General features: G+C 37.3%; 1 protein-coding gene across 2 annotated transcripts in view; it reads right to left on the bottom strand.

Moving 5' to 3' along the window:
- The window catches only part of COL25A1 (collagen type XXV alpha 1 chain), a 308,636-nt gene that overhangs the window by 10,709 nt on the left and 273,471 nt on the right, over positions 1–24,456 (bottom strand). For both annotated transcript variants that reach the window (XM_017805805.1, XM_017805804.1), the window contains exons 21-36: positions 23,613–23,657; positions 21,602–21,646; positions 20,962–21,039; positions 17,974–17,997; positions 16,475–16,519; positions 14,853–14,897; positions 14,454–14,534; positions 13,679–13,741; positions 11,981–12,031; positions 11,592–11,618; positions 9,461–9,541; positions 7,541–7,576; positions 6,964–7,017; positions 2,062–2,115; positions 802–828; positions 11–64 (exon numbers count right to left, since the gene is read on the bottom strand). In XM_017805805.1, coding sequence (XP_017661294.1) covers positions 11–64; positions 802–828; positions 2,062–2,115; positions 6,964–7,017; positions 7,541–7,576; positions 9,461–9,541; positions 11,592–11,618; positions 11,981–12,031; positions 13,679–13,741; positions 14,454–14,534; positions 14,853–14,897; positions 16,475–16,519; positions 17,974–17,997; positions 20,962–21,039; positions 21,602–21,646; positions 23,613–23,657 — 810 coding nt within the window. The remainder of the gene's footprint in view (positions 1–10; positions 65–801; positions 829–2,061; positions 2,116–6,963; positions 7,018–7,540; positions 7,577–9,460; positions 9,542–11,591; positions 11,619–11,980; positions 12,032–13,678; positions 13,742–14,453; positions 14,535–14,852; positions 14,898–16,474; positions 16,520–17,973; positions 17,998–20,961; positions 21,040–21,601; positions 21,647–23,612; positions 23,658–24,456) is intronic.

Raw genomic sequence — 24,456 nt, forward strand, 5'->3', positions numbered from 1 at the left:
CTGTGGTCACCTTTTCTCCCTTTTCTCCTATATCACCCTTTTCTCCTCGAGGACCAGGGAAACCCTATGAAAACAAAATGGACAAAGACAGGTTCATTTTTATTCACATGCAGGTTAAGTTTTCAAATACTCTTGGAAATCATAAAAAGATTATTTCACTACATGCTGTGTATATGTATGTGTGGACACATACATAGACACGAGCATGAGAGACAAGTAACTCCAAGAGTTTGGTAGAGGCAATTTGCCAGCTACAGAAAGAAATCATACCACTCAAAATGGCAACAGTCCATGTTAGCATATGTATGTTCTGAAAAAGACTCCTTCGAGTTAGGGATTTCAGCATAGAACTAGAGGAAAAGGCTTACTGAAAGCCTTTTTTAGCATGCCAAAGAAAGAGATTATGCCTTGAAATGTATCCATTACAGGTTATGGAATTATTATTCTTTAATTAGAATAAATTTACTTAACTGAGTGTCAGTGACTCCTTGTTCTTCTACAAATGAGTCACAAGCCTGAACATTTTCTTAGCAAGCACAGTTTTTCAGCGTACTGACATCCAAACAACCAGCTACTTATATTACTAAGCACCACATCTGGTGGTGTCTGTCGATAAGGGCTGTATATCACACAATCTTTGTCCCCTTTTATCATAGAGAAAGAGCAAATGAGGCATTTAGCACACTCTCTGTATGTACTGCACGCACACTAAATGGAAACAAAGGTGTTATGCTCCATAAGCTATTTCTTGGAAGACGCTTACCGACCATTGAGAGTGCATTGGTCATAGATATTACTTACGTCAAGGCCAGGCTCGCCATCTTTGCCCTGCCAAAGAACCACAGAAACTCCATTAGCATCCTAATCCATGGTGCCGACAGCCAGCTTGAGGCCCAGCTTCTGTGCCCCCTCTGCACAGCGACACCCCACGCTGCTGAGGCTGCACACACAGCACTGCTGTCAGCGGAGGACACTGCGGTCAGTGTTTAACATTTCCAGGAACTGACAACTTGACTGTAAAATTTTGCTTGACAGTAAAATTTTGTTTGTAGGCAGATTCCAGGACTAATCTAAAAATACAGAAAAGCCTATAATTTTTTAATTTTATTTTTAGTTCACAGGAAGGGGAAACAGAAATTGTATTTTTTTTTTCCAGTTTAACTCACAAAAGTGACCCTTGGATAAAAATGCATGGCAAGCTAATTTAACACTTCATGGAGCCTGAAAACTGTCTCTAGTAACTGACTCCTGATCCAATTAAATGGATCTAATTAAACCATAGGTCTGTATTCCAGCTTAAATTAATTAATCAAGCAGATTAGACTGGAGAGCGTATGGAAACATTGCAAGTCTCTTGGAAAGGCTGGTTGTTCCTGGTCAAGCATATTTATAAGGTTTCTCTTGCATGAAAGTACAGAAAAGACATATGTACATGTACACACCTGACTCAGTCATTAGCAGTGTAAATACAGTAAGTCAACTAATTTTATTTGGGATATCCTTGTTAGGCCAAAGGAAGTTCCCTCTCATGTTTTAGAAATGGATAATATAATTTAAACAGTTGATTTAAAGCATACCACTTCCACCTACAAATGGGCCACAATGAATTTCTCATACTGCTTCTGGCACAGAAATTAAAACAAAACAGGTCTCTGAAGTGTCAAACAAAATGGAAATATAACGGCGAAGTAGCCTTGCAGTATGGAAATCCAAGCAGCTTACTGACATTAAGAAATTCACATCTTTCCGCAGTTCATCCTGAACTCCTGGCACTCTCACATGATCCCTGGGCAGCTGATGTACACGAGCTGCTGAAACAGGAGTACATGCATTCTGGATTTCCTCTCTCTTTCTGATTCATGTCAGATCTGTTTCGTTACGTGCATGGGTAGGAATCTAAGTCTGTGATACAGACCATTGACCTTGCACTGTCAGGGTTTATTATCTATCTTCACCTTTTCCAACTAATTCTATTGCTAGGTGAAAAGCAGCCATAAAGCACAGAAAGTTTAATCAAGGACTGATGAAAAGTGCAGTGTGTACAAACTCTGTGCAACTTACAGGCAAGCCGTATGGTCCTCTGGGTCCAGGGTCACCTACAGTCCCCTTTTCACCCTAAGAAAAGGTTACACAACAAGCAAACAAAACCATTGTCGATCTTAGAAATTATCTCTACCAAGTGCTTCAGGTTAAAGTTTATACATTCCTAAATATTTTGAGTGAAAAATATCCAAACTCATTTATTTTTATTAAATGCTTAAGGTGCAAAGAGAGGGTGTGTGTTACTTTCTAGGCAAAATAGCTTTTAAGGTGTATGATATCTACATTCATTTTTAAATACATTAGTAACTGAAAATATTTTTCAAACCGAACTTGCACCAATGTCAATTTTAAGCTTGTGACAGATGCAACATTGCTCTCAGTAAAAATCTAATGTTGTAATGAAAACTAAGGACATACAGCATCAAGCTTCAACAGAGCAGCTGAGATGTGACATAGTGACGGGCAAAAATAATGTGTCAGTCAAAGCTTGTATTTAAGTAGGCAATGCTATTAACAGTGACATTGTGAAGATTATCCTATGCACTGTACTGTGTTGCTAAATGCTCTACTGAATTCTAGATTAGTGATGTAAATACCCTGGTTTATTATATCAAAACTATATTAATGTGGAAGACGAACAAGTAAGTACAGAGATGACTCCAGAAGTTTGATCTCATTCTGCACTAAAATCCATGGAAAACTTACCAGACGGGGGCCACCAAAATCATTTTGTAAGCTTAATATAGGGCAAACTTTTCCAAATGAAGTGAGATTTCAAGATGATAAATTTCAGGTTGACAGTAGTAATCACCTTTGCTCTCTGATTGTTCTTTATCAAGACTGTCATGAAGTCAAATTTCCCAAGTCAGCAGCATTACCCAGGTAACTTCAAGCACAGATCCCTGTGAGCCTGTTAGGGAGTCAGGGCTGATACGTAGGTGCGGGCAGCAGTCTTGTTTCAGACTGTGGTGTTCTTTTTTCTGAATAAAATCCATCAGAAAAGCCATACTCTCTCTTGAGAATTAAACTGCTCCAAGTGTTGATAAAATAAGAAAAAAAAAAATCCTGACCACCTCGAGTTTTCAAAGCTCCTACTCTGTTTTTGTTAAGCAGGATCCCTTCTTCACCTCCTTTCCTGAACCTAACCTAATGCAAGGCTTCGTGCAAGGCTCCTGGCATACAGAAGTGCTGTATTTCATCCTAGCACTTGCTGCATTATGCTCTTGAGATAATTATCTATAAATAATCCTCTGGGTTATTTACTAATTATTATTAAATAATTAATGAGTCTATTATTAAAAGCACAAGACATAGATGTAGATGTGTACCTAATTAATAGTGGTGATCATCGGCACAGCTAAGTCCTTGGCACAGTTCTGAAAATGAGCTGCTGAGTCTAAATTTCATTGACTGAATTATACAAAAAAGCAGGCACCAGAAAAAAAATTAATTTGAACCTGCGGCTGAATCATCACAGCAATAAGGAGTTTCTCAAATTTAAACATTTGACCTGTTTTAAATACTTCATATTTTATTTAGGTGGACACTTATTTAGTCTAGTGGTGATTAGATATGCAATGTCTGATCTTTCTGGATTCTATTATTCCCCAGCTATTTCTGAGCAGCACTTAGGTTGGATGCCCTTGCAGAACAATAGGAGGTATTGGGAAGTAACAGCTGATTTTCAAAACAACAAATTCCTTGCACCTTTAAAGCTTTCTGATATGAAGAAAATAATGTGCTGACCTATGTATGTAACAGTTACAAAACTTTTTGATCAATACTTGAAATATGTCGACTAGTTATCTTTTTTTTTTTAAAATCTTCAACAGCAAAGATGACTGCACAAAGTCCTCTTAAGATAGGCTTATAAAGTTGCTAAACATATGGTAGACATAAAGATACTGAATGTATCAGTCTAGGAAATAATCTCATCTGTTATGTAAGAATATATTTGGAGAAGTGTAACTCAGAATTTTTGCCCAAGACAAAGCACATGATGAAATGTGTCTGGAATATTAGATGAGGTCCTGAATGTTTATGGATTATATAAGATTGATGGACTGTCATGAGTATATTGCCCTCAATCATCCTGATAAAGCATTTCCTTCAGAGAAGCAGATATTTGCAAACTTCAAGAAGGTTTTTAATATTTTTGTAAGACAATCCATCAGTGTCCAAAGAATAGAAACCATAGTATATGTTTTTGCCTCCTATTTCACTTCCGTCTCCTGAATCATGGATGAATATGAATTACCATTTGTATGATTAAAGCTGAATAATTAGTGTCTCCTTTAAGATAGATAGGGAGATTTTATAACACTGCCATAGTGAGAAACATTTTAACCAAATTAAAGAGAATGCACCTTCCTTACTAGTACAAAACGTGTGTAGTGATGAAAGGGTTGCACAGGCTACACATCTGAAAGCCAAAATCAAGCTCAAAAACAGGTCTTTGACATCAAGGAAAAAAATAAAATAAAAAAAAGGAAAATAGGGAAATGTGCATTTCCAGCTTTCAGATCCTTTAGATGGTCAAGAAGTTGGATACACACTATGCCTGTCATTACCATTCAGGCTTAAATGTCCCCTTTCAGTAGTAATAGTTTAAGATGTCTATCTGTTTTCCAGTGTTCTCTATATTCTCTCAAGATGGTATATAAATATGATTAATCAGTACACAGATTAAGAGGCCTATTACGATCAATTCCTCCATTTAATAAAGATGGTCTCAGTAAAATCTCCCTAAGCACCTAGCAAAATGGTATTTCCAATAGCTGAAGAATTTAATAAGGACTGTAAGACACCAGCCTAATAAATCATGTTAATTCACAGTATTAATTACCATTTTGGTCTACTAAAAGAAATGCAGAAAATCACATTATACTGTCATGCATGACTTTCTTAGTCTACCTTCTCACCATCTAAACAAATTTTGTACAAAGATGATATGATGTTTTCTATTTTAATTAAATAGCTAAATTGAAAACCAACCAATCCCCTCTAATTTGCGCAACAGCCTGTTCTACTTCAGAGTAGTGATTCAGCACTGCCTTGAATGCAGCCTGTCCAACAATGAATCCATGATTATTCTGTAGAATAACCCTAATGCCCAAGGTTTTTCCTGTCAGTACAACAAAATGTGGTCCTATCCAGCACTAGTGAGCAGTGGCACTATGCACTATTTTTAATTGAAAAGTAAAGTCTGAAATCTGCAGGCAAAAATGTTTTCCTCCTGCTTTCACATAAACAAGTTCAAGAGTTGCAAATGCAAGTTGTAAAATTCTGTTGAAAACACATCATTTGTTATTTAGGTAACAAGACGTCTATCAACGCCAGGCACCTGTTACATAACTATGCTACAAACAACTCCTCCCAAATGGTACTGAATAATTAAGTGAACAATTACAGCAACAATCTTGCTAGTTGATTGCTTGGGAAAAAACCTTCCATCTGTCTCGTGAACTTCCTCCTATTCATTTAGCTACACAGAAAATAGTGGGTGTGCAGGAATTTCTTGCACACCTTAGTCTCCATATTTTCGCAAATCTCTCCCTCTGTGCTCATGCAATTATTGAACTGATTTACATCACAGCCATTCCCACCCCCTTTGTAACTACTATTTGTCAACAGCCACAGTAGGGCTGATTCTAGATCCAGATGTATGACTTCTTATGACTGCACACTCTCACAAGAAAAAATATTAATAGTTATTTTCCACAGACTAGAAGAATAGTTTATATTATAGCACATTGTTTTTCAAAGACATTTCAACTGGTAGTATGTGTGCATATCCTTTAACATAAAAGCTCATAATGCAAGAATAAAATGCTATTTTTATATACTTCTACAAGCATATCTCATCTAAATTATTTACTGAAGATCAGAGGATGATGTTCAACTATCGTTTTACAGAGGTGATCGAAGAAACAGTTGAAAAAAAGATAATTGAACCTGTAATCCCCTAGAAAAATTCTAGGGGATTAGAAATTCCCAAGTCCTTCAGATAGTTAACTAACCTAAGTGGTAACTACAGTCTACTGTTCCTACTTTGGACTATGCTGCATGTTTTGAATTTATTTCTCAGCACACGGCTCTGTAAAAATGAATCATACCTTTCTCAGACGTATTGCTGTTGAAGCTAACTGGACCTCTGCCATGTGGCTGTGTCCTTAATACAGCAAGTCTGAAGTTGCTTTAGCACAGTTGTTTTGTTAAAAGTGAGAAAGTCAAAGAGACAAAATTCTGGACTGGCAACTCCCTGGAGGTTTTAGTTAGTATGAGGTATCATCTGGTTTGTTGTATATGTTGCTGGTTGTATTGTTAAAGGTGACAGGCTCACACTTAAAAATTAAGAGTTCCTATCCTATTTTCACGGAGAAAATTTATTGTGAATATTTCAAATGAAAAAGGAGGGCTCCTATTTTCTAAGCTTAAAAAAAAAACAGGAAGAAAATTTTAAATTTTACAGAGCTTGGAGACTCTTTTCCTGGATAAAAACAGTTAAGTGCATACAGGAGAGAAATACTCTTCTTTTTTTTGCCACTGCATTCTTATGTAATCAGATCACATTATATTTTGTCCCAGTTTATTTGTTCAATTTACACAAAATAATGAAGCCAACAAAAATTACGTTCTGCGTGGTACTGTGAACTTGAAAGTGCTGTCAATTTCTTACTGATCAGGCATTTCAAAATACCAGGTCCTCTGAAGTTAACGAGTTACAATGTCAACTCTTAAACAGATAAACTCATGTGTAACTAGAACACATATAGTTCTGGGCTGATCCTTACAGAGATGAGATACTGTTGTGTTTAGCAACACCTAAATATAAATAAAGGTAAAATATAAGTATCCATACGAGATTTTTCCATTGTGGCAGTCATTTTGTAAAGAGAAGCACACAGAATATATACTTACTCTGTCTCCTTTAGGACCTGCGGGGCCATGGGGACCAACCGAGCCATCTATACCCTGCAAAAGGAAACAAAGAGGGTAAGAGCAAAGTCTTGTTCTTGCAACTCTTTAGTTTTAATAGCTGTCTTCTAGCCAAGAACTAACATGGAATCAGTCTTCACTGGCTGAAAATTCAAACTTAATTGTGGTGGGACCTAGCTGAACAAATCCATTTGGCTTTCAAAACTCCACCTATAACCTCTCCTGTTACGAGGTAAACCATCCTTCTAGTCAGATCCCTAACCTTAATCCCTAACCTTACTCAAGAAAATAAACAACCCAACTAAGGCAGCTGTCCAACCAAAAATCAAAACTAAACCGCCTTTTTAATGTTCAGAACTCCTTCTACAGAGAATTACACTATCCTTCCCACACGTTTTGCCCTAAGAGTCTGTCTGAAGGCCCCTCTAATACAGCATGGAAAATGCCTGCAGCATTTGGCCTTTCTTCCTCCGTGCAGTGTGTGAGCATGGCTGGCAGAGCCCCTGGGAAGGACATGGACTCGGTAACGAAGAGTGACACAGAAAGACAAGGGACTCACCCGGGGTCCTGGCTTTCCGTCTAAGCCAGATGCTCCCTGTGTGGTTAGGTGGAAGCATGGATGATGGGTACAACACCAATGACAAGAACATGAGATTAGTAAGTGGTACTGATGAATAAACATAATTCAAACGTACAGTACAAGTTGTGACAGGGTTCTGGAATGGGTATCACATTACTACATCATTGTTAGTTAAAAATTCACATAAAACATCGGGAGCCTGATTCTGTTCTCACTTTAGTGTCACATCACTGACCCACCCCTGTCCTCACATCACAGTATATTAGACCAGAATATTGTCAAGCTATAGGAGTGCTACAAAAACCAGATGTTAGGGTGGTTTTGAGCCTTAACACACAAATATTTACTTTGTAATTTACTTGCATGCTTTCTAATTTGTAAATAACGACAATACTGAATACTATACACAAAGGAAGAAAAATGTGTGTTAACTGTGATAGGAAATATTTAAGTGTAAGAATACTGCATTATGCAGCCAACAAAATCTGGATCCTGACTACAATGGCCTCATTCATTTCCAAGAGCCCTGGAGACAATCACATTTCCTGTTTTCCCAATATACTCCCAGTTCAGAGCATAGACAAGGGCTGCAACAGCAGCACCCGGCCCTCTGGGCTATGTGCCTCAGCATCCTTGGGGATGGGGTGACCCCTCGTGGATTATGTGGGAATAACAGAGCAGCAGAGAGCGCTGCAGTGCGGGCAGGGCGGGAGACAACACTAGTCGGGACATAGGGAATAATCTGTGGGACACTCCCCCAGAAAAAAACCCAAACGAAACCAAAAAGAAACCCCAACTAAAAAACTCCACCCAACTCAATAAAATGAGCCATGGAACATCAAAATCTTCGACTTTGCTCCTGAAAATTACATTCAGAAACAATAAGCAGCAGAAGACAAGATCTACGTAAATTTGAAAAACTAATAGCGTATTTTGTTCTGTGTTAGAACAAACATTTCTGGAAGAAATAAAACTTTCTTCTACCTTTTAGCCATTTTCAGGGTGTTGGCTCAGGCCTCCAAAACACACTCTCTACAGAGGCGTGACTGTCAATGTGAAAATGATTTTTTTTCTCAAAGTAAATTAAAACTAAAATTCTCAGTGAAGTTGACCTCTTCCAGTGGCCCTGCACATAATTCTTGAAAATATTAATCAGAGGGGTTTGTTTCTTTGGGTCACCTAAGCGTTTTTTCTCCATTTTACTGTTAACAATATAACCACAGGGAATAATCCTTATACAACATCACAACAAAAGGAAAAATGAACTCCTTTTGTGAGAAAAAAAGTAAAGCTATCTTTTCGGCATGCTTTCAAACACATAAAGTATTTTCTATTTTATTATCCTAAATTTTAACATATTAATGTTTCCATATTTTTAGGGTTCTTCATTTCCTTCTAAGAAAAAATGTATGCCAAACACTCAGAATGGAAATTTTCTAAAGAGGGAGGAAAAAATAACAATCAGTGAAAAAAAAATTAAATTCCCTAAACCAATTTTTAACTTTTCTCAGTTAGACCTCTCCATTTTAACTGCAGAAGGGCAACCAAAGGAAGAATAACTGAGGAGACGGAGGAAAGGGAAGATTCCTTTTCTAACGCAAACACCATGCAACACTTAAATAACAGTATGACTAATGTAATGGGGGTGATGGCATCCTTATGACACTGAAGACTCTCAACTGACACATAACAAAAAACCCAAACCTGACAGCACTGGTGTTATAGGATGATACTTTGGACAATAGCACAGATTTGGGACAAAATGAAACAAGACTTATGCTCTGCTCTAACATGGTATATTCTGTGTATGCTACTAAGTAATTCAGAGTTGTTCATCACGAGTAGAAATAAAAGTTTGTGATTTCCACTGAGATTGAATAGTTGGGTTTTTTTACTTACTGGAAGACCAAGGGGCCCTCTGTCACCCTTTTGACCTGGTTCACCCTTCAATCCTTTAAGACCATTTAACCCTGGTTCACCCTAAATGTAAAAGTATAAATGCCAAATTTTTGGTGCTATAATGGATGCTTAAGCTGGGATAGAAGAAGCCAGACTCAGAAATAGCTGCAAATTCCAGTTTGAAACAAGGACACAAATTCAACTTTCTCAGTTTACTGGCAATTAACATACTAATATAATACTGGGCAAAAGCACTTGGGAGGTGTCTGCTGGAAATTTAAAATCTGTGTAAAAAAACCTACAGGAAACTTGGGAGTAACACATTTTTTTAATCTTTTCCTAATAATTGCCACTATAGTTAGATGGTTTGAATTAAGAATGAGTTTCAGGGGGTTTTGGAAATCCCTCAAATCCCATAAACCACCCTATGCAGATAATTCCAATTGAAAGAAAATGTTCAGAAAAATAAGCCTCAAAACTGTAGGTTTCTACAGTGGGATCTCCTGAAAAGTATATTTGGTGAGGAAGCAATACTTTTCCTTACAGCAAACTGGAATTTGCAGCAAAATCTTACATAAAGATATTTTAAACCTTTAAGCATACACAATTAAACAATAACAAATTAAAAGCAGCACGGGTTACACAATGCTAAGCTATTTGGGAGGTCCATAGTTTCTGTCTTCATACAGAGAAGTTTTAACAACATACAAAATGGCACTTTGTCTTGTTGTGATTGTTAAATTATGCACAGGCTATTATATTAAACATCACTACGAGGATAACAGTGGGCTTGGAGTTGCTAACAGATCATTCTCCCATAATGAAAAACTACATCAGTATGAGGGCTGCTCAGTCAAAAAGAACACTGACCACACTTGACCCTTTTGGGAAACAGAAATACATGGGTTCTTCATCCAGGTTGTTCCCTATGGCCTCATTCCTAGTTTTCTCTTCAATGTATTATGTTACCTTATACCATATTCATATTTTAAAAAAAAATCTCCATAGAACCTAGTCTGCTCCTTTAAGTAACTCCAGACATCATCTGTTGCTTTGCACCCTGCCTAAGTAGCCATTTCTTCATTCTTCTTCTATTTGACTCGATGTGACTTTCAGAGCAGTAGCACTGAAGCTGAAGTTTTGGAAACAGACCTGAGAAATCCCACAAAAGCCTGAGTCTCAGGCCAAAAGCCTGAGGTAAGGCAGGGCTGGTGCTAAGATGGAACAGTCTTGATTTCAAAAAATGATTTATGACTCAGGCTTCTTGAGCCAAGGTAACATGAACAGTCTCATAAGGAGTCAAAACAAATTCCAAAAATTAAACAAGAAAGGCCCTGTCCTTCTCTTCCTTACTTTTTGGGAAAGGTAGATGTGATTAGGGAGCCATGGTGATTCAAATGTTCATCCTGACAAGACCACTGGCCTTAACAAATGCTATGCTACAGTGTCATGCTCAATTTTAGCTTACTAGTGATTACTGAATTAAAGCACAAATTAAAATATTCAACTCTGCCAAAATTCACTTCTACCCTCCTGAGCTGTTTGCACTGAGTCCCTACAGTATATCCTTGTGTAATATGCTATGGGAACTGTTCAAATAGCATTGCAGACCTGCCTGATCAGAAATTTCAGTTTGGAAAACATGAAAATACACCCATCAGTTTGTGATGGTGAACGAGCATAACATGTGAAGTAACTGCTCAGTAAAATACATGGTGCCTAAGAAGGTGAAAGGCCATGCACACTGGAAGAAGCAGGAGATACAAGAGAGCATAAATAGAGTTTATCTGACTCCATTTCCTGAGCCTGTAACACGCTTCTGTGTTCCAAAGTAATTCCAAGTACAATAGTAGCTTGCCCATAAACAGGAAACTAAATAATTCAGTGCCATATCACATATATCAATACATAAAAGGAACTCAGCTAATGCTGAGGAGAAATACTACTCAGAAAGAATCACAGAAAATTTAAAAAGCTTTTAAGCTGTCTGTTAATATTAAAATCTGCTTTAAGGTTTAAGAATATCAGAAACATTTATCAAATGAGACATGACAAAACATGTGTTAAAGAGCGAAGCATGACACTTTGCAGACACTGAGAGTGTGACTATTCAAGACAGGTATTAATTTACCTTGGGGCCAGGAAGTCCATGAGGTCCCTGAAAATAAAGATACCATTTTTCATTACAAAAATACACCACCATTTTTTAAGGGTTTGTTGCTTTATGGGGGTGCAAGTTGCACCTATATTTTTGTTATCACAAACAAAATGCAGCTGTCAATAAAGCACCTGTAAACACCTGATTCTTAGGTTGAACCAGATCACTAGCACATTAACACTAACATAGGCAGGTGCAAACTTTTTTCTTTACTTCCTATGAATTTTAAGACATGCAAAAAAATTTGTAAATTAGATCCCTCTCTAGTGGCCACGTATTCTCATAACACTTCTAGTAAGCAGGCATTAAAGTGGTAAGAGGGCGTAAGCCCTTTCTAGCCCCACTCTTCCTCCCAAGCTTACCATAGGGCCTGGAGGACCATGTGGCCCTGGTGGTCCAGGTGGTCCTATCATCTACAGATAAAAAACAATGGCATTAAATCATGCAGAGTAAAGAACTCCTGCAAAAATACCAGAAGTCAGACTGACCCTCCTTCTGTTGGCAAGTACTTACAAAAACAGCAATGCAACAGTGAACACTGACAGTGTATCTAGACGGGGCTTTAGGAATGGGAAGTATTTTGATTTGAAAGACAGGGTACCAAAAGTGTAGATTTGCCTGTGCCATATGGCAGCTTGCCTGTCTCCTGATTATTATTCCTAGGGTCTACGATACACTTTAAGACACTATGAGGAAAAAAAAAAATCTCTGTAAAACAAACAGTACTGAGCAGGGATGCTTGAAATTTTAACATTTTATGGTACGTGCTCTTTAGTTTTCTCTTGTACTACTTAATCAAGAGAAACAGAAGAAGATGATGTGTTATTTTATCCTTCCTCAATACTGATGAATGGAAAAGATACTAAATTCAAGCTAGGCTTTGGCATATTTTCAAAATTGCCCTTTCTCTCTCCTTTTATTTAGTTTAGACCACTTATACCAAGAATTCTCAAAAGCCATTAAAATAGGTAATCAGATTGCTCAGCATTTAGTGCATGTGTATTCTGTATTGGTTTTCTGTGTTCCTAACAAATCAATGGAAGGAATTTTATGATGATATATACAGTTTAATATCACCTCTCTTCCCGGATTTAATCTCAAAGGGCTGTTATCATAACCTGCAGAGTGGCAGCAGGGATGCCAAATCAGGTCTCCAGGCTTATGCACAACCACTCTGCTACACTAGCTGCTGGTGATGGCAACAGTGGCAACAAGATGCACTTTGAAACCTAAGACAGATTCCACCATCTGTGAAATCTCCTGAAAACTGAAAGCCTTCCTTCAAGTGAAAACAAGCAGAACAAGATGAATGAGTTTGTGAATTAATTTGTAACTAATCTTCATTTCAGAGAAAGAGACTCAGAGATGCAGGGTGCTTATCCTGTCCTGTGACAACACAGGGGAGCCTCTGATTCCTCAGAACCAAGGTCTTCTGTCACCAGTGAGAAGGTAGTGGTAGTTAACAACTGCTTTGAGGTCTCCTATCCTACTGTGCTCTGATAACCTTAATCACCCATATCATAAAGGTACTTTGTGGGAGATTGTTTGCTTGGGGTAGGTTTTTTTGTGTAGTTTATCTTTGGTTTTGTTGCTTTCCTTGTTTTTCTGTTTGTTTTTTAATGCCTTTGCAATGCTTTGAAAAAAATCAGGAGAATGTCTGGTCTCATAAAACTAGTCACTACCCTGGTCACACATCTGAAGTCAGTCTAGTCTGATTCTCACTGGACTTTCTGAGATTCCCAGAATACAAGGTGTTGAGACAGGTTATGGTTTGTGTGGGGATTTTTTTTTTCCCATTTATACTTTGATTCATAACAGAGCCAGAAGGCTTTCACTGAAGCAAGCAGGACTGTCGTTCATAGTGACAGAATAGAACAGAACAGGTATAATTCCTTAAACTTAACCTGTTAAAACTTAACCTGTATTTAGCTCAATGACCAGAAGTCTGTTTATTCGCAGGAAACATCAGTCATGATGAGTACGAAGTATTGTTCAGAATCAAAAGCTGGAGAACCATTGCTGGACTCCTGTGTTCATTGCAACACCGCACTGAGACTTACTGAAGGACCTTGGGCACCAGGGAAACCAACATCTCCTTTTTCACCTTTCATACCATTGGCTCCCTACAAAATCATTAGGAAACAGCATTTATAAACAGCTTTAATCTTATTAGCAATCAATCTAGAAATGACAATATTTATTTGCAAATAATTCTAATTTTAAAAAATAGTAAGACGGCACACATATAAAGGAAACCCTTTTTAAAAGTTTTGGGATTACTTTATAAATAATTGTTAACAAATGTAAAGGGATGCTTTTATATTGATAGCTATCAATTGTGGCAGGATATTCCTGACAATTCCTTAATCTGACATTCCACTCATGATATATTCTACTATGGATACGATTTCAGAACAGTTTCTATTTTTACTGGGAAATTTTATATATATATATATGAAGAATGCATCCCATAAATATTGATGCATTTTCTCTTGCTCCTCAATCTAAGTCATCTGAAATTCCTGACAAGTGTTCAAAACATAGCTCCTTTTTCCTACAAGCTACACTTGACCGAGTTGTGCCGCATATTACAAGAGAGGTACAATTCTGGACCTCTTCCCAATGCAATACTGCTTTTGACTGTAAGCGTAATGAAAAATTCTGACAATGTTACACATCCTCCTAGATTAGCTGCAGAACAATCTCAGAATTTTCTCCCCAGTGCTTTCTGTCCTGTTTGCAATTTATCAGCACTGTTGGAAATTCCTGACAATGTAAGAGAGAAAAAATAAAAGTATTTCAGCTAAAATTAAGTAATTATTTTTTCATACTCACTGGCAGGCCAGGCAGTCCAATTCCTCCCTTTTCTCCAGGCATTCCAGGATCACCTGTATCTCCTTTTGAGCCCTTAAGACCCTAAAATATGGACTTATTCAGCAAGTTATGTAAAAAAACCAGAAACACCAACAGAATTCTAGCTTTGATCCTAATAAGCTGAATAAGTCACGTGCATGCATATACCTTTGCTATTACAATGCAGAAATGCAGACATTATTAGATCACAGAGTGATCTATGCAGCAACATAATAATAATCTTTATTAAATGCTATCATAATAGTATTAATTTAGATTATGAAATCTAAGTTACAGCTTGGGATCATGGAAATTTCTTGAAATAACCTTGAAATATGATTGCTCACGTGTTCTTCACTATGTGATTTACACATAATGTACCTGCTCTCCATCAACTCCTGGCGTTCCTGGGGATCCTGGTTCACCCTGCAAAAGATAAGATGGAGTTGCATTATCCCAGTTGTCCCAGACATTTGAGAAAAGAGGCAGAGAAATTGCAATAATTAAAAACAAAAAAAGCCAGGGAATATTATTCCAAAAAACCCAACATATGTATAATTCCTATATCGAAAAAATAGCCCTGCTGATTAAGACTACAGAAACTTTGGGTTGCATAAAGACCAGACAAGTGCATAAAAAGAAATGAAAAGAAGACAAAATCCCAGGAGTGAAAAGACCCCAATCCAATGGAAACTTTGCCCACTACCACAACGAATGTGGAATCATGGCTCTCAACTTATGTAAGGTACACAGAGACTTCATCTTTTCTTTCCCTGACTAATATGAATCATCCAGTGAAAGAGTTCACATTCACAACACTGTCCTACGACCAGTTCCTGAGAAGCATTCTCTAAGGGAGCAAATAACACTGATGGGTAGAGTCTATGATATCAGAAACAAACTCTCATAGTGTTGAATTCTGCTTTATGTCATAGATTTTGAATGAAAATGCTCATCTATATGAAGGAATATAACCTCCTCCACACTCCAACTCCTCTGTGTTTTACAATATACTCTGGGCTGCAGAAATGCTGGGTAGATGATAACACAAAAAGTAATTTCTGCACACTTAATTGTGTATTCTATTATCAATTTTCACATAGAAGAATGAACTTTGTTTCTCACAATTTCTCAAAACAATGAACATGTGTATTGTGATGTACCTCCATATGAAAGACTGGATGAAGTCTAAAACTGAAATGTCTAGTTTTGTTGTTGAAGACGCAAATATTTGCTCTTGGAAGAGCTTAGAGACACTGAGGGAACATGCGATATCTAGTATTTAAGAAACAGAGAAATATAGCAACTAATTTAAAAGCAATTTAGAGAGAGTCCACTAACTTCAACACTTTTTTTTGAAGTATAAGCAAATTTATTATTTAAATTTTATAGAAACAGTGCAGCATATGGTATTCATTGCCTCTGTGTGGGCTGCTCACTAACCCTTCTGGTATACGTATAGAACCAGCCAGGTGGTATTAGCAGGCCTGGGTTTCCAGCCAGGCTCCTGCCCACAGGCTCCTGTTTTAATTTTTACCAACATTAGAAAATACTGTACTTATTTGGGTGGGTACCACCATGACAAAAGCTGCATTCACATCCACTCATACTGTGTCCAGTGGTATCTTGCACACAGTTTTGCCTCCCTCATTCCCACTCAGCCAGAAGTGAGGCATAGGAGCCACTGTCTGGTTGTGCGGCTACTTTGCAATGTCCTAAGAATCAGCCTCAGTGCAGACCCCTGAGTTAGATGCTTCTGCACACTTTCGGTACTAATTAATTTTTCTGGCTCTTAGTTGAGCATCTGTGTGTGGTAACCAATCAAAGCACCTATTCTGGAAAGCTACAGTTAAAGAATCTGGGATACAAAGTTGGAAAAATGCCATATTTGGTAAAATTACAGTTAAATAAGCTGTACCAGAAAGCTCCTTTTACCTGTGTGCATACATCATTTGAAAAACACTCCACCCTTAAGATACAATGGGTAAAATAAGGAAGATCACCTTTGGCCCTTGCAGCCCTTGGGGTCCTGGTGGTCCTGGTGGTCCCTAAATAGAACATACAAACCTCTCAGCTTTTAAATAAATTCCTGAAGAACTTGCCATGTAAGCACAGGGTGAATGTTAATACAGCCACTGTAACAAAATGGGTTAGATTTTGAACACAAAGGGAACCAAGACCATTTATGGACAAGTTGTTAATCTATGACAACTCTCCAACAACCAGAAGGGTACCACAAAAAACAGCGTTAAAAGAACAGTTCAGGTCATATTTTATCATAAAGTCCTCTGCTCCTATTGAGGAAATGGCAAAGCTCCTCTTAATTGAAGGAAGACCAAAACTCACCTCAGCCACATTTGACAGCTCTCACAGCCTGACTCAAAACAAGTGAAGATCAGGAGAAATCTCCAACTGATTGCAAAGAGGATTCTGCTAGAAGATGTTAAGTGCATTTGGGGATACCCAGTACTTTGTGAAAGTACCATGGAGTAATTTCATTCATTTCTACCTCAGATTGTGGACACAGTGCCACGTATCAAATACTGGTCTGGATGGTGCACAGTGAGGATGCTTTAAAAAAAAACCCACAACAACATTTAAAAATTCCCTGAATTAACACAAAGAAAGGGTATGTACAGATGGGAAAATATGACTAACAGCAATCTTGCAGTGAAGAACTTGAACCAAAAAAGAATAATAAAATAATCTGTTTATACCAAGTCTGCAGCTTTAAGGAGTGGCTGAACTTGCAGGACTATATGCATCTCCTATGTGGTGTCTCTATGTCCTATGTCACTATTCTCAGATACTGTGTCCGGCTGGATGCAGCTAAACCTCCTACAGAAATTGACTGGAGTAAGAAGACTGAAGTCTTCAGTTGTCCACACATTTAGGGACAGGTCCTGGAAATTTTAACTTTATTTCTGAGATCTGATAAGATGGGAAAACAGAATTCCTCATACTTGGGCTTTCTACTTAACTTATTTATAGTAAGTAAAGTAACTGAGGCAAGCTTTCTTTACAGAAAATGTTTAATTTTCATCTGGCCTGAAAACTCCCAAATGAAATTTCTTCACAAGCCAATTTGAAAGAACTGAATTTCCAACCTGAAAATAAGGTCATTTGGTACTCAAATCCTGCTTCATGTTTTCAGTTGACTCCCAGGTAGACACCCAAGAGAGGAACATACACCAAATATTCCAAAGCAGCTGTCTGCCTAGATGTGTACCTAAAGTACTGAGTTCTTTGTTTTCCTGGTTTCTTGGTTAAGTAAACTTAAGTTTTGCCATTAATTCAGCAGGAGCAGAATCGGTTCCATTTTTGGGTGGCTTTCAACAATGGGTTTTCTGTTATGGGAACACCAAACAAACAAATAAATACATGCTATGATGAACCATATGACATCCAATGAAGACACGTCCTGAGCTAGCAGAATTATGAACATGTTGCAACACAAAGGAGAAGTTTTACAACACACCGTAAGTCATGCAATAGGAATTACCGTGACAGTCAGGGTGGCAATCCTCTGTTGGCAAAATGCATTAACAGGAGACATCATTAGCAGAATTAAACAATTATATAAATTATTCTGCTTGCTAAAGTTATAATTGTCACAGAACCTCTGCTGAATCTGGGAGAGATCACACCTCCAAAAACATGAATAAAAATCCTGTTACTTTTAACTCTTGGTGTTGTACTAGCTTCTTGGCTTCTATGGGGATTAGGGTTTTACACAGGTGAAAACTGCAGGCTTTTGTGCAACTTAAGAGATCAAATTAATGATGACTAAATAGCAGAATCATAGCAGAAGTCTTCAAAAAGGTTTGTTAAAATTTTTTAGGAAAACATGATGATTTGGTGTCATAAGTTGACTGGAAGACTAGCCCAATGCTTTGTAATGTCTGCAGGTTTTGCACTAATGTTTAATTAATAGAAACGATTCCTAGAGTGGAGATATAAGACTGATTTTCATATAAAAATCCGAAACTGCCAGTTCACAACCCACCTATACATACTACAATTCTGCTTTAAATGTTTGGAAAGACAAAAGATATTTTAATCATGGAAGGAGGCAAAATATCTTGACCTAACACTATTTTTTGCCAAAGAATTTAAAGGCAAGTGAAAATATGCTTAAAACTCACTTAAATGCTTTTCTATATTTTTAAACAGAGTAAAACCTCGAAATACTGCAGCTTGCACATGCTTTCCTTTTGAAGGAAGAACTTATTGGCCTACACGAAACAAGAAATATTTTGCTTTACTTATTTTTTTTATGTGCAAATAAAGGTTTGCAGATCTTCTATTTTAAGCTTTAAAAGAATCTTCACGTCAATGCAACAATACATACTGTTGGCAAGAATCTGGAACCTGCTTAATACAAAGTGCTTGAAAAAATTGTTCTCTAACACATGGCTTTAATATACTTGTATCCTTTGTATTTTAACATATTAATGGAAACATATCAAGAACTTTAAAGACACTGAAAAGTTCAGTTTATCTAGATATGAAAATCTAAAATAACCATTGCAAATTACTGTTTACTCATTCTCACTAACAGATTCCTTTACAGCAGAAGGTTTTTTAATATCTAATGCTGTAGTTCCTACAAATGTTATACTTTCGAAGCTACTGCTTTTTGCCCTGGGAAATTCTGCAGAGTAAGTCCAAGGAGCAATTCTCAAAGAGATATGAATTTTGTATGCGATCTTCCAAGTGAAAGCCACATACTCTCAGCAGGGGTCTTGCTGGGACTGTGATGACAATTTTAGGATTGCAATTTTCAGTGCTGATGGACTAAGACATTCTCCACTGACACATGAGATGGAACAGGAGGCAAGAGGCAAAGTAACTGAATTGCTAGACTGCGTGATGATTTATTATTGAATTATAAAAAATAGCCAGGCAGCCCAGAACTTGCAATCTCTTGTCAACTTCTTAAATCAGCAGGGCAAATTATGTGCAAGTTCTCAGTCAGTGCTGAGCACTGGAAGTTCTCATATACTTCCATGAGAAAACTGCAAATCTCAGAGAATTTGGCACCAAGAGACTTAGAAATGGGTGTATGCCATCTGAAAGGACTGAGCCGGATTTGGCAAGCATATTTTCAACTGATCCTGTATAATCTTACTTACACCCTCCCTGCACAGCCATTCCCATTAATATCAATTATTTGTTGCCCTGAATCAGAAGGTGATGACATTTGAAATGATTTGCAATGGGATAAGGGCTTCCTAATATGTTTCAACCACTGCAAAAGGCTTTTTAAGGCTTCTTTATGTGCTGCAGGTTTTCTGAGGAAGCTTGAAAGTAACACTGATGCCAGAGTTAAGATACAAAGACAGAATACAGGAGATATAGGGGCTAAAGCCCCTGGTAAATCTGTGTCTGGTAATATACAACATTAATTTCAGGCTACTTTAGGCATGTAACTCAGAGAGTGGACTGAAAGATGTGTGCCTGAATTCCCTTATACAAGCAAACCAAATGAGATAGATATAATGCAAAGCCTCACAACATGCCTCTGCAGACTTCCCCATAGATACCAATCACAATGAAAGAGTGGACTTCGCCTTAACAACATACAGGCTTTTAGATTTTAGTAAAGGCAATGAGATTTTTTTGTTTTCCAAAAGAGTCTTGAAAACATGGTCAGACATTTACCCACTCCCACTGACTAAATGCAAAAAAAAAGTTCATTGGCTCCAGTGAGAAAGTGATCAGATACACAATGAGCCAAATCCAGTCTTCAGTTGCACATAAGCAAGCCATTCACTTCAGTGGAGTTATACTGCACAGAATTTGCATCTGAGTATACTGCAATGTAAATCACCTTGACTGCAATGACATATGTCATCTTGGTCCTTTGCTTTTATGCAAACACTCATTCATTCTTTTTGTAACCCCACTTTAATCCTCCACACTTTTCTGCACACCAGTCAAAATAGGTTTTCCAGAAATGAATAAGTGAGAAGACCGGTGCTTGCTCTATTTAACATACTCAAGTTGCTGATTGAATCCACAGCTTGCTAATGGAACCATGTTATATGGTTTCCAAATCTCAAATATTCTGCTCTTTGCATTTTATAGGAAGAGGAAGAGAAAAACAAGGAAAAAAAGAAAGGTCAATATTATACTACATGAACTGAAAAGCAGACACTTCTGTTGAACCTGTGTATGTGGTTTATTACATGAATTCAGCACTAAACACCAGAGCCAGCAATGAATCAGCTTTATCCTCATTAGATGATGTCAGTATTCTCCAGGGGACATGGAACCAATACACTCAGCTAAATTTTATCAAGGAAACAGTTTGTCTAACACCAAACAGAAAACCTGGTTTCCAAATATAGAAAGTGATTGCTGACTAATAAGCTCAACAATTTTGCACACAAAACGTATTCAAGGTTTATGCAAAAGAGAAATACAATGCTGTCCAACTTCTTTTTCCCAGACTAGACTAAGCCAATCCAACCTTATGTTTGCATACCTGCAGAGCTTCATGGATATTGCCATTATAATCAATTATCTCTGTCGCACCTTGATCACCCTTCTGTCCAGGTGGTCCCTGTAATACATTTTCCATAAAAATTTTGAGACAACTGCCAAAGACTATTCTAGACTCTTAACCACTGACACATGCTTTAAGTTGATTGTGTGGTGTTGGAATCTTACTGTACTTACAACATACTACTACAAAACACAAAGATTAGCATTAAAATTAAGATTGTTTTAAAAAAGAAACAAACTTTTTTAAAAAAAAAGATAAATAAGCAGGTCAGTACACAGTGAGGTGTGCTGCAGTGGGAAAGCAAATATACGAAACTTTCAAGGGGAAATATTTAAGCAGTTTGATACTCTAGTTCTGTATTGGCTGTGAACAATGTCAGAACATCTGGCATGTAACATCCAGCCCACAAACTGTGAACAGGAGACTTGCAGTTGGGATGTTAGTCATATTAAAGGCCAGTTAGCAACAGAGTTAGCAACAACGTTAGCAACAACGTTCCAACAGAGTCTAGTGCCCAATTTCATCTCGAGTTTTTACTAGAGTTACTGCTACAATTTCAGGTCATGTGAACTGAATCTAAGAATATAATACAAAGAGCTGTGATGAAAAGTAGACTTACCCGTGGACCTGCAGATCCCATGTCACCTCTGTCACCTGTATCACCCTATGTAAAAATGATATTTGAAAACAGATATGCCATTTAACGATATATCACGTAGTTCTTCCCTTTCAAATATGTTTTCTTATATAAACTGGTTTAAAGGGCTGGTCTCTCATTCTAAACAGAATGTGGATCTTAATGAAAAGAAAAATCAGTGTAATGATGAACTTGACAATGATGAACTTAGTTCTGTGTGAATTATTAGAGTGCTGTATTGGTTTGGAGTAAGAAACACCGAGGAACAAATTCAGTAATTTATATAACTTATAACTTAATTTATATAATTTATATAACGTCCCTCTTCTAAATGACATTATTATCAAAAGCTTGAAGAAACACTAGAGAAATTAAATCACTCAGTCTGAAAACAGTCAACAACTTCTTCAAAGGTGTGTTTCAAAATGTATAACTTTTCTTTCTGTGATCATGACTCCACTTTCTCAACTTTCCCACTCTGAGTCATTGCCTCCCCTACAAGCACAACATTACTGTCAGCATTAGAGTTTCTTGACTCCCTTTCTGTGAAAGGCTTAAGATCACTGCCAACTTACACATAGCTTTTTCTTCCTATTAGTAGTATGTTTGAAATGATGGAGGGAATTTCAAACATATATGCATTCATAACCCAGCATTCATAATTCATTTCACAGTCACTTTCACAGCAAGATCTTATGTTTTTATATTACTTGAAATTAATATGGGTAAGAATGCAACTTTCGCTCCTGCTGAAATCTAGAGAACTTTGGTAAAGTCATGGAAAAATGACTAATTCACCAGAGAATGACTAATTCACAAAACACATAGAAAACAGAAAACTTTCATAGGGCTAATGAAGACATATGGAGAGCAGGCTGGTGGCAGGGCATAATTAAGGTTGTGCTATCTGCCTTTCCTTTCAGTGTTGCCTTGGCAGCAGCAAGTGAACATGCCATTGAACTATTAAAAAATGAAGTTCTCAACCACTAGACTGACTTCTGTGGGCTAGATTTTCATGACAGGTACGCAGGTAAAATGAAAATTGTATATAATTTTTTGATAAAAAGGAAATTAAAAGGGATATCTTTATAATTTTGGCACCTGTGGGAGGTGCCCAGGTAGTATAGCCAAACGAGAGGCTGATTTACTCTTATACTCTCACTCTGATACTTTAATCCCTCGATTAGTTTTCCAATGCTTCTTTCTGGTGAAAATAAATGAGCTTAAATGGCACTTATTTAATCATCTCCTTAAGCACTTAAGGTCACTCTTCAAGGACCTTACAAGTACTGCAAAAAGTATCATACTGGCCTACATTGTCTTGTCACCTTTATTCTGACAGACTCAATAACCGCCTAAACAAATATATTTTCATTTTGCTTTTACTTTGAAGGAATCCAGTGGGAACAGAATTTGCACAGCAGATAAGGTAACAGAAAAAACATACATTTTATCTCTCCATATATGTGAACCAGTTATATCTACTGAGAGACAGGTGGATAGCTAGATATACTCAAAGTAGAGTATTTTAAGTAGTAAAACAGCAATGCAACTGACAGCTCTTGCCTTTGTACGACTTCTGATCATCATATCTCAGCCTGCAGTACTGGGGATAGCACTGATTCGTAACTCACCAAAGTGTGGATCCACAAAGTTATATAATAGCACAGTCAGGTGTAGGGTCCTGGCATGTGGGAGGACTAACCCACATCAGTTACACAGAGAGAAACCAAGTTGCATGAGGAAAACCAGAGCAGAGTGGAATGGATGTTATAACACAAAAAAGGATTAGAATCACAGTGTTCAAAACACGTAAGTTTTGACTTCAATAGCTAAATTTGGAAGTCAGAAGATTTCACTTATAAAGAACACTGCAGATTGTTACGTGTTCTTTTAAAAAGATAAGCGAAGTTTCTCTGAAATGTTACAAATAATCGATCCTAAAAATCATCATGTTAATTACTCCACTAAAGACAGTTTCTTTACTACTAACCTTTGACCCTTTTGGGCCTCTAGATCCAGGTTCACCTGTTTTCCCCTGTTTGAAGGAAGATAGGAGAGAAATCATAGAGAAATGGGAGTGCAGAGAAAAAGAAATTAGTAATGACTAACTACAGTATGGAACAACAGAAATACTTCATTTGATATTACCAAGATAATGAATCTGTAAAGGCACTGAATTTAATAGTGCCCAGATTAATATATTCTTTAACACCAGAGTGCAAAGGCACAGATTCCATCCTTCCAAAGGAAAAGTAATATTGGTGTTAGTAAACAGCAGGCATCATTAACAGTGGTTTTCAGGAATGGCCTTTGTCATTCCATAGCCCCTGAGAAATGATAGCCAAAAGATAGAGAAGATAGTTAAATATTCTAATATAAGGAGATTAAAATAGAGTGTTACCACAACTTCTTTTCCCAACTGTTCAGCTGGATACAAACTAACAGGCCAAGGAGCGCAGAATTGGCCTTATTATTTTCAAGATGCATTAGGAAAGAAAAACTTGACAGTATTGACACAGAGGGAAATATTAAGACACCACTAAAATGTAGTTAGACTGATCTCTTTCTCAGAGAGTTAGAAAACAGCATGCAAAATGGATTTTCTCTGCATTCAATAGCTACACTGGTCAAAGAGTTCAAACACTGATGCTGAAAGTTAGGGACCTGGAGGTCAGGACTTCAGCTGGAAAGAATTAGGCCAATTTCATGACAGTGTATGTAGGTAGTGCCTTTACTTTGTAGACCAAATAAGAGTCCATTCAGACTGCAGTTCCACAGCTGTGAACACAAAACTGCCATTGTCTTCTGGACTGAAGTAGAGTATTTGGCAGCAT

Source organism: Lepidothrix coronata, unplaced genomic scaffold, assembly GCF_001604755.1.
Source record: "Lepidothrix coronata isolate B3197 unplaced genomic scaffold, Lepidothrix_coronata-1.0 Scaffold13, whole genome shotgun sequence".
NCBI lineage: Eukaryota > Metazoa > Chordata > Aves > Passeriformes > Pipridae > Lepidothrix > Lepidothrix coronata.